Source organism: Equus quagga, chromosome 4 (assembly GCF_021613505.1).
Source record: "Equus quagga isolate Etosha38 chromosome 4, UCLA_HA_Equagga_1.0, whole genome shotgun sequence".
Taxonomy (NCBI): domain Eukaryota; kingdom Metazoa; phylum Chordata; class Mammalia; order Perissodactyla; family Equidae; genus Equus; species Equus quagga.
The window spans coordinates 105250489-105263166 of record NC_060270.1 but is presented as its reverse complement, the minus strand read 5'-3'; the positions used below and the strand labels follow the sequence as shown (position 1 = coordinate 105263166).

The 12678-nt window shown below is 37.3% G+C and overlaps 1 protein-coding gene across 4 annotated transcripts in view; it reads left to right on the top strand.

Annotated features, from left to right (window-relative positions):
• COBLL1 (cordon-bleu WH2 repeat protein like 1) overlaps positions 1-12678 on the top strand; it is a 161437-nt gene that overhangs the window by 85070 nt on the left and 63689 nt on the right. For all 4 annotated transcript variants that reach the window (XM_046658149.1, XM_046658151.1, XM_046658150.1 and 1 more), the window contains exon 4: positions 7950-8138. In XM_046658149.1, coding sequence (XP_046514105.1) covers positions 7950-8138 — 189 coding nt within the window. The remainder of the gene's footprint in view (positions 1-7949; positions 8139-12678) is intronic.

Below are 12678 nucleotides of genomic sequence, written 5' to 3'. Positions count from 1 at the left end.
ATGCCAAATGTACCTGAAAGATGAGTTCCATTCCTAAAGTGAAAAGGTAACACAGAATTAAGTTATTCTCCCCTCGTATTAATCATGATCCTCACTGGTCGAGGGAAGCTACAGCCAGGACATCTGAATTCTGACCCACAGATTGGTTACGTGGCCTCAGCCAAGTCATTGAACATCTGGGCAAAATGAAGGAAGTGTCTTTCCACTATAGAATTCATTCTCTTTCAATTTAATCCCGAGCCCTATTTTTTCCCCAAATAGGTAGAGGATTTAATATCTTCCTGAGGATTAAATACTTTTACCTATGTAAGTCTCTGTGGAGTTCTTATACGTCTGACGGGTCACAGAATAGCTTGTGGTACAAAATAGTTTGACTCTCAGCAACCCACCAAGCTCTTACTCTCCTATGAATTCATGGAACTGATGTAATTTTCCCTCTCTTCCTCCCTCACTTAAATCAGCAAACACTTATAGAGCACCCACTCCATCTTGTGTCAAAGTTCTAGGTACTAGCAGAGAATGAGACAGACCAGGTCCCAACTCTCATGGAATTTTTCATTCTAGAGGCTAAATTCAAATAATAAACAAATAAATAAATAAATGAACAGGATGATATCAGATAATGATAAATGTGATGAGGACAAAACAGGGTTATGTGAAGAATGGGCAGAGATGGGTAGGGATGGGCATTGGCACCTCTTTTGAGTGGTTAGAGAATATCTCCATGAAGAGGAAATATTTGATCTGAAGTCTGAATGAGCTCAAGGAGCAGGCAATTTGAAGTTCAATGGTTAAAAGCATTTTGGGCAGAGGGAACAGCTGTGAAAGTCCTTCAGCTGTGAGGGGGCTGGATCTATTTGAGGAAGGAAAAGGATGCCAGTGTGAATTAAACAGGGAATTGAAACTGAGAGTGGTAAGAGCGGAGCTCAGATGTTGGCAGAGGCTAGCTCAGTGGTTTCTTAGACTTTAGCATGCATCAGAATCACTTGGAGGGTTGTGAAATGAGGATTGCCGGGCTCTACCCAGTGTATCTGATTATATAGGTCTGGGGTAGGGCCTGAGAATTTGCATTTCTAACAACTTCCAAGGTGCTGCTGCTGCTCTGAAATCACACTTTGAGAACCACCAGGCTAGCTCATCTGGGGCCTTGTAAACCAAGGAAAAGAATTTGGGTTTTATTCTCAATGTACTGGGAGGCCAGTGAAGAATCAGATGTGTCATGTAATCTGATTTACGTATTTAAAAGATTTCTCTGACTACTGCAGAGAAGAATAGATTTTAAGGGACGAGAGGAGAAACAGGAGAGACAGTGAGGAGGCTATTGGAGCAGTCCAAGCAAGAGATGATGGCTTAATTGCTGGGGTTGGTAGCAGAGGAGCCGGTGAAAAGTACACAGATTCAGGATATGTTTTAGAGTTAAGAGTCCACAGGGCCTGATCATGGATTGGAAATAGGAAATAGAGACAGAGAATAATCAAAATATGCCTAGGATTCTTGCTTGAGTTAACAGGGCAGTGAGTGCGGTGCCCTTTGCAGAGATGAGGAATACTGGGGGAGGTTTGGATGAGAATAGGGGTTGGGGGTGGAGAGGAGATCAAGAGTTTTGGTTGTGAGATACCTATGGGACATCCAAACGGAGATGGCCGTGAGATTACTGGGCATATAAATCAGAGCTCAATCAACAGGTCAGGATTGGAGATGTGAATTTGAGAGTCATCAACTTGTAGATGTATTTAAATCTATGGGATTTGTTGAAATCAGGTGGGGAGTGAGGGTTGTAGAAAGAGAAGAGGAAAGGACAGAGAAAGAGCCCTGGGGTGCTGAGAAATCAGGCAAGGAGATCAGGGCGTTGGAGACTGAGGAGTGTCAGTGAAGAGGCAAGAAAGCTATAGATTATGTTGTCACATAAAGAAGCCAAGGGAAGAGAAGGCCAAGCAGAGAGCTTGGGCAGCTGTGGAATGTGTTCCTGATTGGAACTTAGGAACTTGCTTAAATGTGACCAAGACGAGACAGATAATTGTCTATTAGATTTAGACACACATAGGCGATTGGTGACCTTGACATGAGAAGTGTCTGTCAAGAGTCATGTAACGCCTTGAGTCTCTCCTTGTTGCTTTTCATTATTGCTTATCTTTTAAAGCCACTTTGATATATTCCCTCTGATCTGATATTAGGTTCATCAGGAAAAAGGACCTTTTGGTGTTCTTAATTGCATTTCCTCAAGCACATAGCACAATGTTATGCCCACCATTGGAACAAATTTTTATTTAATAAAATCTATTTGATTAAGCCCAGAGAGAGACACCAAGAAATTGTTTTGAGGAACTGGTCTCCACTTTTTAGTTGAAATGTGTAGTTTAGGGACCGTCAGAACATTGCCGGTTATTTTGAAGGACTTCCTCATCAACGCTTGTCACAGTGCATTTGCTATTGGATGATCGGTACTGAGAGAAGGTGACCATTACACTCCTTTTTGGTCATTATAATATTAAAACCAGTTTGCATAGTACTTCTCTTAGTGAATTTATAAGAATTCTGCATAGATTTTGCAAACACATGAGATTCTGTTGGATTTGAGTAGCTTATTAAGGATGTAAGTATATCTCGTATACAATTTAAAGCTTTGTTTTTTTTCAAACCAAGAAAAGGTATTTGAGTAGATTTTTGTTGTTTTTCTCTTTTATTCCCTCTTTTCATTTATTTAAGGATATTAATATTGACGGAAATGGAATAATGATTAGTATGGACACATGATTTTGAAGTGCTTTATAAATCAATTGATAAAAAGACTAATCAGTAGTAATAGCAGCATACCAATTCTGTGTTAAGATTGTTTTGATATTTTCTAAGTATATTATTGCATAATATGAAATTTCACCTTAATTTTCACTATGAAAATCAATCATCATATTGAGATAATCTTCATGAATAAAGCAGTAATTTACTTAAGCCATAATTTACTATGGCTTGTGATTTTTAAGGCTTGATTAGTGAATTTTTGCCCTGACCTAGACAAGTTTTCTGTCCCAAATATCTTTTCAGTATAACCTCCTTTCCACCCACCTTTGTTGAAATTTGCTATTGTTGACTGTTAAGAGTAGCACCCTCTAAGGTGCAGAAACTGATAGTCAAACTAGGCCACTGGTGATGAAGAGCTTATGTGAAAATCCTTTGGGTAAGAAAACTGCACATTCCTGTTTAAAAGTCGTGGGGGCCTTCAATGGCAGTTATGGTGATTTTAAAATATTAAAGAAAGCTAGTATTCTTAAGCACTAAATTATAGTTATTGTTGCAGATTCATGTGTTAACTTTTTTTTTTTTCCGCTTTCCCAGGATTTCCTACACTTTAGTTACAACCTTTGATTATTTTCACTAGATCTTTGACTTTGGTAACATTTAATTTAATTTTGTTATTGCTTCAAACTGTCTCAGTCAAAAAATTAAGAATATTGGGAGAGATGTGACTAGCTAAAAGGTATTTTAAAAATTTTGCTGCTGAGTAAAAGGTCAAATAAGTTAACAAAGTCTTAAAGCTACTTAGGATTCAGGCCCAATCCAGGCCTCTACCTGTATTCTTTGTACTAAACTGTACTATGTGCTAAGCAAACTTTAACCAGATAGACACATTCCTAAATTTAATGTAAACAGGTCACAATTGGGAACCAACATATACCTGATCCTACAGGCTCTACCTGTTTAAATTCTGCTTTCCTTTCGAGAACTGAGTCACATGCCTCTTCCCTTTGAAGTGCACCTTGATACCTGCTTCTCCACCCCCACAGAGCTAGTTTCAGCTTGCGCTCATTGCTCTGAATTTTCAAGGTTGCCCATCTGTTTAATGACACTTCTTTTTTGAATTGTATTCCTTATTTAATTACTTACACATTGCTTCTTCCCTATTGGATTTCTAGTTCAGTGTGGAAGGATCTTGGTCTGATTCACGTGTGCTTTCCAATTTTCAGGACCAAAGATGACAGATGCTTTTATATTTGAAGTAATACTGGGGAATATTAAGATGTTCTTAATAGAAGTTCTATGCAGATAATATTTCAATTAGTGCTTTGTTCTGCTTTCCTTTTTTTTTTTTTTTTTAAAGTAGGCTTATCTTTAGTAATTAGAGATAGGTTTTCATCACAGACGCAAACTACCTTAGGAAATGAGACAGAATACACAGAACATTAAAACTATGAGCCAGAGGAGTTCATTGCAGTGTGCAGTGGACAGGGAAGACGTCCCAAGGAATTGTGACTCACTCTGGACCTTGAAGGATAGATAGCATGTGTAAAGGCAGAGAGGATGGGGAGGGTATTCAAATGGAGATCATGATGAGCACCACTTGACCATGGGAAGGTGCCTGGAATCATGAAAGCAGGGGCGGGGAAGATCCCCCTGGCTGCTGGAGGTGCCCATCAGACCTTCTTCACTGCTGCTTCTCCTGAAAGCCTGGTCCTCTGTGGACCGAGTTCTTCCTGCTGCTTCACCTGCCTGTCTGTGGCAGCTGGGCCTCTCTTCTGGCCTTCTCCATGAAGCTCTTTTAAAGCCCTGAAGTTCCCAGTTACCCTTGCCAATAAATCTAGTGTGTATTTGTCAGTACTCATCTCCTTAAAAATAAAATGTAATCAATTTCCAAAATCCAACAGAGATAATCTGATATAAAATTTCATTTTCCTCCTTCGTGGTAAGAACTTTTCTCCTTCCCAACTGTACACTCATCTTTGTGGAAGTATTCACCGAATTCATTCATTCAGTAAATATGAGTGCCTACTATGTAGCAGGCATTGTTCCAGAGGTTCTATGCATTTGCAAATATGTGTGACACATGGCAGTGGACACAAGTCTCTATTCTCGTGGGATGAATTACTCTTTAGTGGAAGGAGACATGATAAACAAGTGTGTTAAGGGCTGGTAAGCCCTAAGGCAAAAGTAAAGCAGAGAAATAGAGGTGTTATCTTAAGGTCCTGAGCCAACTCTGTAGAGGGTCCTGAGTCAGGGTTGTTCTAAGTGTGTTCAAGGAAGAGGCACGAGTCATAAGATTAGAATGCAGTGAGCCTAGGGAGAAAGGCAGGGAGAGGAGACTGGAGAGGCTGGAGGTAGGAGAGGACAGATCATAGGACTGTGCATGTTACTTTGGGTGAGGCCAGAAGCCATTGGAAGGTGGGAGAAGAAGTGTGGTGCTCCAACTTACATTTTGGAAGGGTCACTCCAGCTGCCATGTTGGGAATAGAATGTAACGTGACAAGGTTGGCAGGAGGGAGACCAGTTAGCAGCTGGAACAGAGGTGTTTGTGAGCAAGGGTGTTGGTGGATTCCGGGTCTGTTTGTAGAAGAGAGAGCTGGCAGAATTTGTTGATGGTTGTATCGTGAGGGTGTGTGTGAGAGGGGATTTTGGGCCCAAGCAACTGAAAGGATTGTGATTTACTGAGATGGGAAGACTTGGAGAGGAAAAGATTTGGTTTGGAGGAGCTGGGGAGAGGAATCGGAAGTTAAATGAAGTTGTAGATTCCAGTTAGTGATCTGAGTCCAGATGTCAAGTAGGTATTGGATTTACAAATTTGGAGTCAAAGGGAGAGATTCCAGCTGAATATTTTGTGTTTAAGATTTCCTTCATATAGATTTTGCAAAGTTCTTGTTATATTTATTGTAACAACTTTTACAATTCATTTTTGTTGTTGTAAAAGAAGTTTTTTCTTTCATTATACTTCCTGACTAGTTTTTGCTTATGTTTACAGAGACTATTGACTTTAGCTTGTTACCTTTGTACCAAGCCAATTCTCTTATTTATACAATTCTTGCCAAATTCTCTTATTTATAAAAGCTTTTTAATTGATTCACTGATTTCTTGTCTCCTGTGAGTTCTCTGTGGAATTTTACCAAACTGTTCAATTCTAAAAAGTGCCACTTTGTTTCATGGCTCCATTTGCTTTCCTCTGCCTGCAATATCAATTATTTCTTGTTTTTTCCCTGAGTTTCTATTCATTCTCCAAAACCCAACTCATGTTTCTCATCTATAAAACATTTCTGGATTCCTAAGAAAGTTTCTCTTTCTATGAGCATTAGTGGTGCTGTCTGCAGACCTATATTAGAGCAATCATCAAACTTTATTGTAATTTTGTGTATATCTATCAGTCCTTTTTGGGGTATGAACCCTTTAGGGGTAGGAACTGACGACTGGGTCTTGTCATCTTCACATCCCCAGTGTTTAGCTGAATCTGCTACATGATTGTCTGTTACAGGATAAATGTTTCTTGAATACATGAGTGGTCAATTTCTGTGGATTAAAAATGTTGTGAAATTGGATAAAGTTTTCTTCATATAGATTTTATAAGCGTGTTATATTTATTGTAACACTTTTAAAACTTCATTTTTGTCACTATTGTTAAAGAAATCTTTTCTGAAGTGCAATATATCTCTGAAATTATACTCCTAAAAATTAAAGCCCTATTATTTTAGAAAATTTATGTACAATGTAGGAAACTTGCTTCTATTTTTTCATGATGCTGAATGTGTAAATGTGCTTAGATTTGTGAGGCCGTAAATTTTGAACATACTGAATGGCTGGATGTTACATGTGTACCGACAAAGAAGCCCTTTTATCTTGTTTGGTTTTTGTTTTTCCTGGGAAATGGGGAGAGGGAAGAATCAAAATTTGTGTTTTTCTGAATAGAAAGCAGTAGTATTTATTCTTCCAAAAGCAATCGGCCTGTAATGGTAACATTTTCAAAAGTTCTAATTTGCAAGACTTTCAAAAAAATATGTGTATGTTATTACTTGTAGTTACTTTATATTTATTTTCGTTTCCTTTTTCAACCCATCAAATCATTGAATTGGCCCATGTGAATTTTTTCAGAATGTTTGCTACCTAGTTCTATTATAAATCAGTTAAGGGATCGTCCTAGTAAGGGACACTGAAGTGTGTTTATTAGAATAATTATTTGTAACATTTTTCATTGAAACAGAAAAAATAATTTATTAAATAACCAATCACAGTTCATCATTGATTGTGAAGCTCAGTGGGAAATACAGCATGCTTCTTTCTTGCAGAGAGTTATAAATGGTGGCAAAGAGGTGGAACTGACACCCAGGAAAAAATGGAAAAAATATTTCCTTTATGGAATCTGTTGTCTGTGCTCTATAGGGAGGGACTCTGTGTAGGGGGTGGGTGGGAAGGAGAGATTGGTTTCAGCTAGACTTTGAAGGATATGTAGGGTTTATCTGGAAGAGAGGCAGAACACACTAGATTAGAAATTAATAGATAAAAGGCACAAGAGCTATAACGAGGTGTGAGAATGAGATATTGACAGGAAGGATATTTCTTTTTTTTAAAGGTACGCTCTTTGGTGAGGAATATTGGTCCTGAGCTAACATCTGTTGCCAGTCTTCCTCTTTTTCTTTTTCCCCTCCCCAAAGCAGTGGTACATAGTTGCATATCCTGGTTGTAAGTTATTCTAATTCTTCTATGTGGGATGCTGCCACAGCATGGCTTGACAAATGGTGTGTAGGTCTGTGCCCAGGATCCAAACCGGTGGACCGCAAACAAAGTGTGCAGACTGAACCACTTGGCCACGGGGCTGGCTCCCAAAGGAGGATTTTTATAATTTATCTCATCAAAGAAAATGTTATACTTTTGCTTTGCTATAGTGAGCATGCATTAATTGAACCTAATGGCTGCGAATATCAAATCTCTTTATCATGTTTCTTTTTATTACCAAGTAATGTAGGCATATTGTTGAAAACAAACAAGCAAAACTGCTGATTAAGACAGGCCAAAAAGAAAATCCTTAATTCTATCATCCCTAGTAAACTAACAGTTAAGATTTTGGTGCATTTTTTTGTCTAGATGTGAAAATCATGTATACATGCACATTTTGTGTTTTTATGAAATTTTTTCATAGTAAAAATTTACTTTTAAAATACATATGTTTTATTTTTCATGTTTTGTTTTTATTTTAGGAAAAAAACAAAAGCGAAGGCACCACTTCCTCCAGCTGAGACCAAATACCTTGATGCCTCTTCAGTTGATGATTCTATAGAATCCTCTGCTTTTATCATGGAACAGAAAGAAAACATGGTAGATAAAGACGTTGAACTCTCAGTGGTTCTCCCTGGGGATGTTATCAAATCTACTACCGTTCATGGCAGGTATGGTGGAGCGCATGAAATACCAGGAATTCTCTTTCTTCTTCTGTCATTGAAACCCTCTGTTGTATACTTCTTGATTTTTTTCTTTGACAAAATATGTCATTTATCACTTAGTTTAGTTATCTATTTAAAAAAAGTGCTAAAAGGTATTAAAATTTTTCTGATGATGTTTTAATATCAATGCTATGAATTCCACAACCCCTGTCAAGTAACTCTTGAAATTTAGAGCTATTTTATATTTAGTCATTTAATAAATTTTTTTAAAAATAGCCTTTCCCAGAAAAATGGTCATCAGTTATATTGCTTTTGTAAGACAAACTTACAAAGCAAGTCAATGACCCATAAAAAGAACCCTTTCCCTTCCTCTCCAAATTATTCTTTCTCTTTTAAGCTGCTTCTCTGAATTTGATTTTGCAGAAGTTACTAACTACTTTTAAAATGTAATACTCTATTTTTTATCAAAAGAGATAAATCCATCTGTAAAACTAGCAGGATTTTTAATTTCATTGAATGATTTAATTAATTTATTAAATGTGGATAAATTTAATAGAAATGTAAAATTAAACTTTAACTCAGAAGTGAAGATGTGATTTAGGAGGCCTATTTTTAATAACTGCATAAAAATTGGAAAAATGGAATAGAGCCAAGTATAATTTTCCATTTCATTTTGAAGTGGAAAGTTACGGGAGTTGTGTATTGGTCCTTTTCCACATTTCACCTTCAACTGCGCATTTGTTATCAGGAGTCAAGTTGTAGAAATTCAAGCTATTTTGACCTTAGTATAGTGTGTGTGTGTGTGTGTGTAAAGAACAAAAGAATAAGTAAGCAATATATTGGGTATTGCATTCTTACAATGTGGTTTTATCTAGAAGAAACTCATTCAAGATAACCTTAATCTTAAGATTTATTGTCAAGGTTATCTGTAACTTTACAGACTATTGCAAGAACATGAACATAGAAAACCTCAACATTAGCAAACAATACATAGTATTGTATATTAAATTCTCATCAAATTTAAGTAAGTCGTGTTTTTCCATTTATTATGTATCGAAAGTAGTTTTGGAGATCACACACTGAAGCATATTTGTGAGGTTGAGAAACCTCTGAACGTCCTTGGGGGCTTTCGACCTAAGACGCAGGTAATCACATGGGTTATTCCTCTGTTCGGTGAGGAAGGCATCTTGTAAGTCATCATCTTCAATCCCTGAAATAATACCATTACCCCAGTTTTAAAATAGTAACAATAATGGACATGGCTGGGGGTAATAAAGGCAATTCATCTAATTTTCCCTGAATTGAACATACTTTAAAAAAAGAAAAGGCAATGTCTGTCCTAGTTCTTGATGCTGACAGGTGACAGTGGTTTCATTATCAGTACTCCTCAAAATTTCTTCTTGGACACACCAGTCATCTGTTTACACTGCTGTCTTCTCTGCTATCAGCCTTCTGAGTTCTTTAGATTTTTTTTTTAACCTTAATGACCTCAGTATTAGAATCAGGGTGTCCTCTCCTGTCTCCCATCATAATTATTTTAGACCTCTCCACATGCTCCCCTGGGCTAACTTTTCTTCCATTTCCTTAACTCTGGGAACCTACATCCATAGTCTACTTCCCCTGTCCACCAGGATGGTAACTGATCACTTCCAACCTGTTCCATTCCTGAGATCTTAAGGTGTTCCCTCTTTGGACACAACCTTTTTGACATCTAGCTTACCCACTTTCTCTTTCTTAATTGGATTTGTTATTCATCTTCCTTGTTAAGTCTACTTTGTGACTGGTCTTCCAGTTGCTGCGTTTTTCCTCATGTTTAACTGGGATTCTGCATCAGTCGTTTCTACCACATTCATACTTACAAGGACCCTAGATTTCCCTCACCCTTTTGACCTCCCAGCATAATTGCCTGCCAGATCCCTAAACCTGAGTAATTTTTCATCAATCAGCTTTTTGTTTCTGGGCGATGAACTGTTGTTGAATTATTTTTCTTATCTATAAAAATGTTTTCTAACTGAATTCTTCCTAGGATTACGTGAAATACTATCAGTGCCTGGCAAGTATTGGCTTCCTCCATTTTCTATTGAGAACTGCTTTCCTTATCCTAGGCTCTCCCCAGTTACCCTCCACCCTCGGATTAATCTGACTGAAACACCCTCTGTTTGTGGCACTACTTTGATAAAAGACTGCAGGAAGAGCAATTCAATACCAAATTAAGGAAGTCTAGAGTACCAAGCCTGGAGATTGGGACACCTTATTTTCTTCTCCTCTGAAATTAAGTAGGCTTTTCCCTTGATACTCCCCTTTGAATATCTTAAGCTTTCCAAACTCTTCTGACACTTCATACCATTGATGGTTATCAAATGGTATATGTTCTATGCTATAATTTATGTGTATGTCTTCTTGAATAAACCATAAGTTCATATGGACATCATTACTCTTCTTCATAGTGTTTAGCACATTCTTGCAATGTAGTAACTAAAGTCTTCCTAGACCCTTATACGTAGACGGAGGTAGCAACTTAAATGAGGTGCTTTGAAGAGGCATTTGAATGGGCCCTAGTTGCTTCCCCAGGATCTTTTAAATATAGGCGTTTTCTCCAGGTAGACAGCAAGGCAAGCATGCCCGGAATGCAAATGCTCCAAATACTGATTGCTTTTTACATTTTGTTTAGGGCTGAAAAATTTTTCTGAGGGTAGAATTTGTTTTATATCAATGTTTTTCTAGGGGGGTTGATTTAGGGACTTTGTTCCTAATAGTTTTATTCAGGAATGACTCAAGCTGTAGATGCTATGACTAAAGTTTTTATATTAAGCTTTTATGATTAAAAGTGGTTCTGTGACTGAATATCTTAGGAGTATGATTCTGGATATCTTAGGAATGATTCTAGATCTTTTAGAGTATGATTCAGGATATCTTAAGAGTGTGATTTGGGATGTATTGAATGTTGCAGCTACTCTTGGCCCATTGTTTAAAAAAAAAGTTTAACAATAACAACAACAACAACATAAAGGTTTAAATAGAAAAATACATTCTACTTCTGAAAAATGTTAGCTACCTAATGTGAAGACCTGTGACATAGATAATTTAAATTTCTTCATGGCTTTATTACTATAAATGGAATAGGAAAAGTTTCAACAAAATGATACAGGAATTTGGTGGGGGCCTAGGGAGGAGTAATTTTAAATAAGTTTGAGTGCATAAGGTTTTCTTAGGTAAATCAGAGTTCCATATGTCACTGTGAAGGGTCTCTAATATAATTTTGAGACCATCTTTTCTTAATTTGTGTAAATATTCCTTTATAATTATGTTCCAATGTAGATCATATTCCAATATAAATATGTTTATCTTGATAGTATTATTTCTATGCATTTCCTTTGAAGAATAATATCAATATTAGACTGAAATAAATATTTAGGAAATTTATCATATGTTTCATTTAACTTTTCAGAAATATTGTTTTTGCTCACAATGTATTCTTGGAGATTGTTAGAAAATTCCCCTCTGTCTTCCTAATACAACTCATGCAGAGTTATGCTCAGAATGTTCCATTTTCAAGAATGTGAACACACAGCATTATCTTCAGAAGAATGCACTTGCTGTACATTGGTTTTTCACCAAAGAGCTGACTCAGATTAGGGAACACAATAAAGTTGGAGTTGGTAATAGACTTTATGCTCAGGGGGAGACTAAAAGCTTGTTATCCTGAATTGGGTTGGTATCCTTCTTCTGGCTTAACAATCTTTAGGTACCAGAGCTTAGTGATACTGGCTCTTTAATGACCAAAAGTCACCTCGTGTCTGCCATCTTGCCTTTGTGATCCTTTGCAGGGCCAGCCGGAAAACTCTTGAGCATTTCTGTGTATCCTCATATGATGGATGGTTGGGCTGAAGGAAGGAGGAATTAAAATATTTTATTTATATATAACATAAAGTATACTGTAGTATAGCTATATATGTGTATGTGTATATGCGTATATATACCTATATATATTTATGTATATATGTACGAGTGTGCTGGTATAGTGAACGACCTTTTTCACCTGACACAGCAGCTCTGTGCCTTTCTAAAGTGAGCGTTAAAGGTGACTGTGGTTAGAGACCAGCTGCCTAGAGGCTGTCCTCCTCAGAAAATGCCACCCTACGCAACAGCCTAAGTGGTGGTGTGTACCAGGACTTGGGAAAAGTTAATTTTTAATGAAAATTAGCTTATATGCTGAACTGTGATAAATACTACAGAGAACAAGGAAATATGGGGTCCTTACCTTGTAGCCAGTGTCTGCCCCGTATGTAATTATTCCTCACTGAATAAGTGTTCACTCCGTTTTCCTCTTTTCTCTTCCTCTGGGACACTTTACAAGCAGTTTCATTTGAGAAATTTTTTGAAAGATGGGCATTAATCCTCTTTGTTAGCCTATAGGGAGAGCATCCTATGGCTATACTAGCACACTTGCTCTCCTACAGAGGGAAGGATGGAATCAATACCATTTATCACAGGGGAGAATATTTCTCTCTTTTATGCCCCTACCATACATAGGAATTTCTTTTGA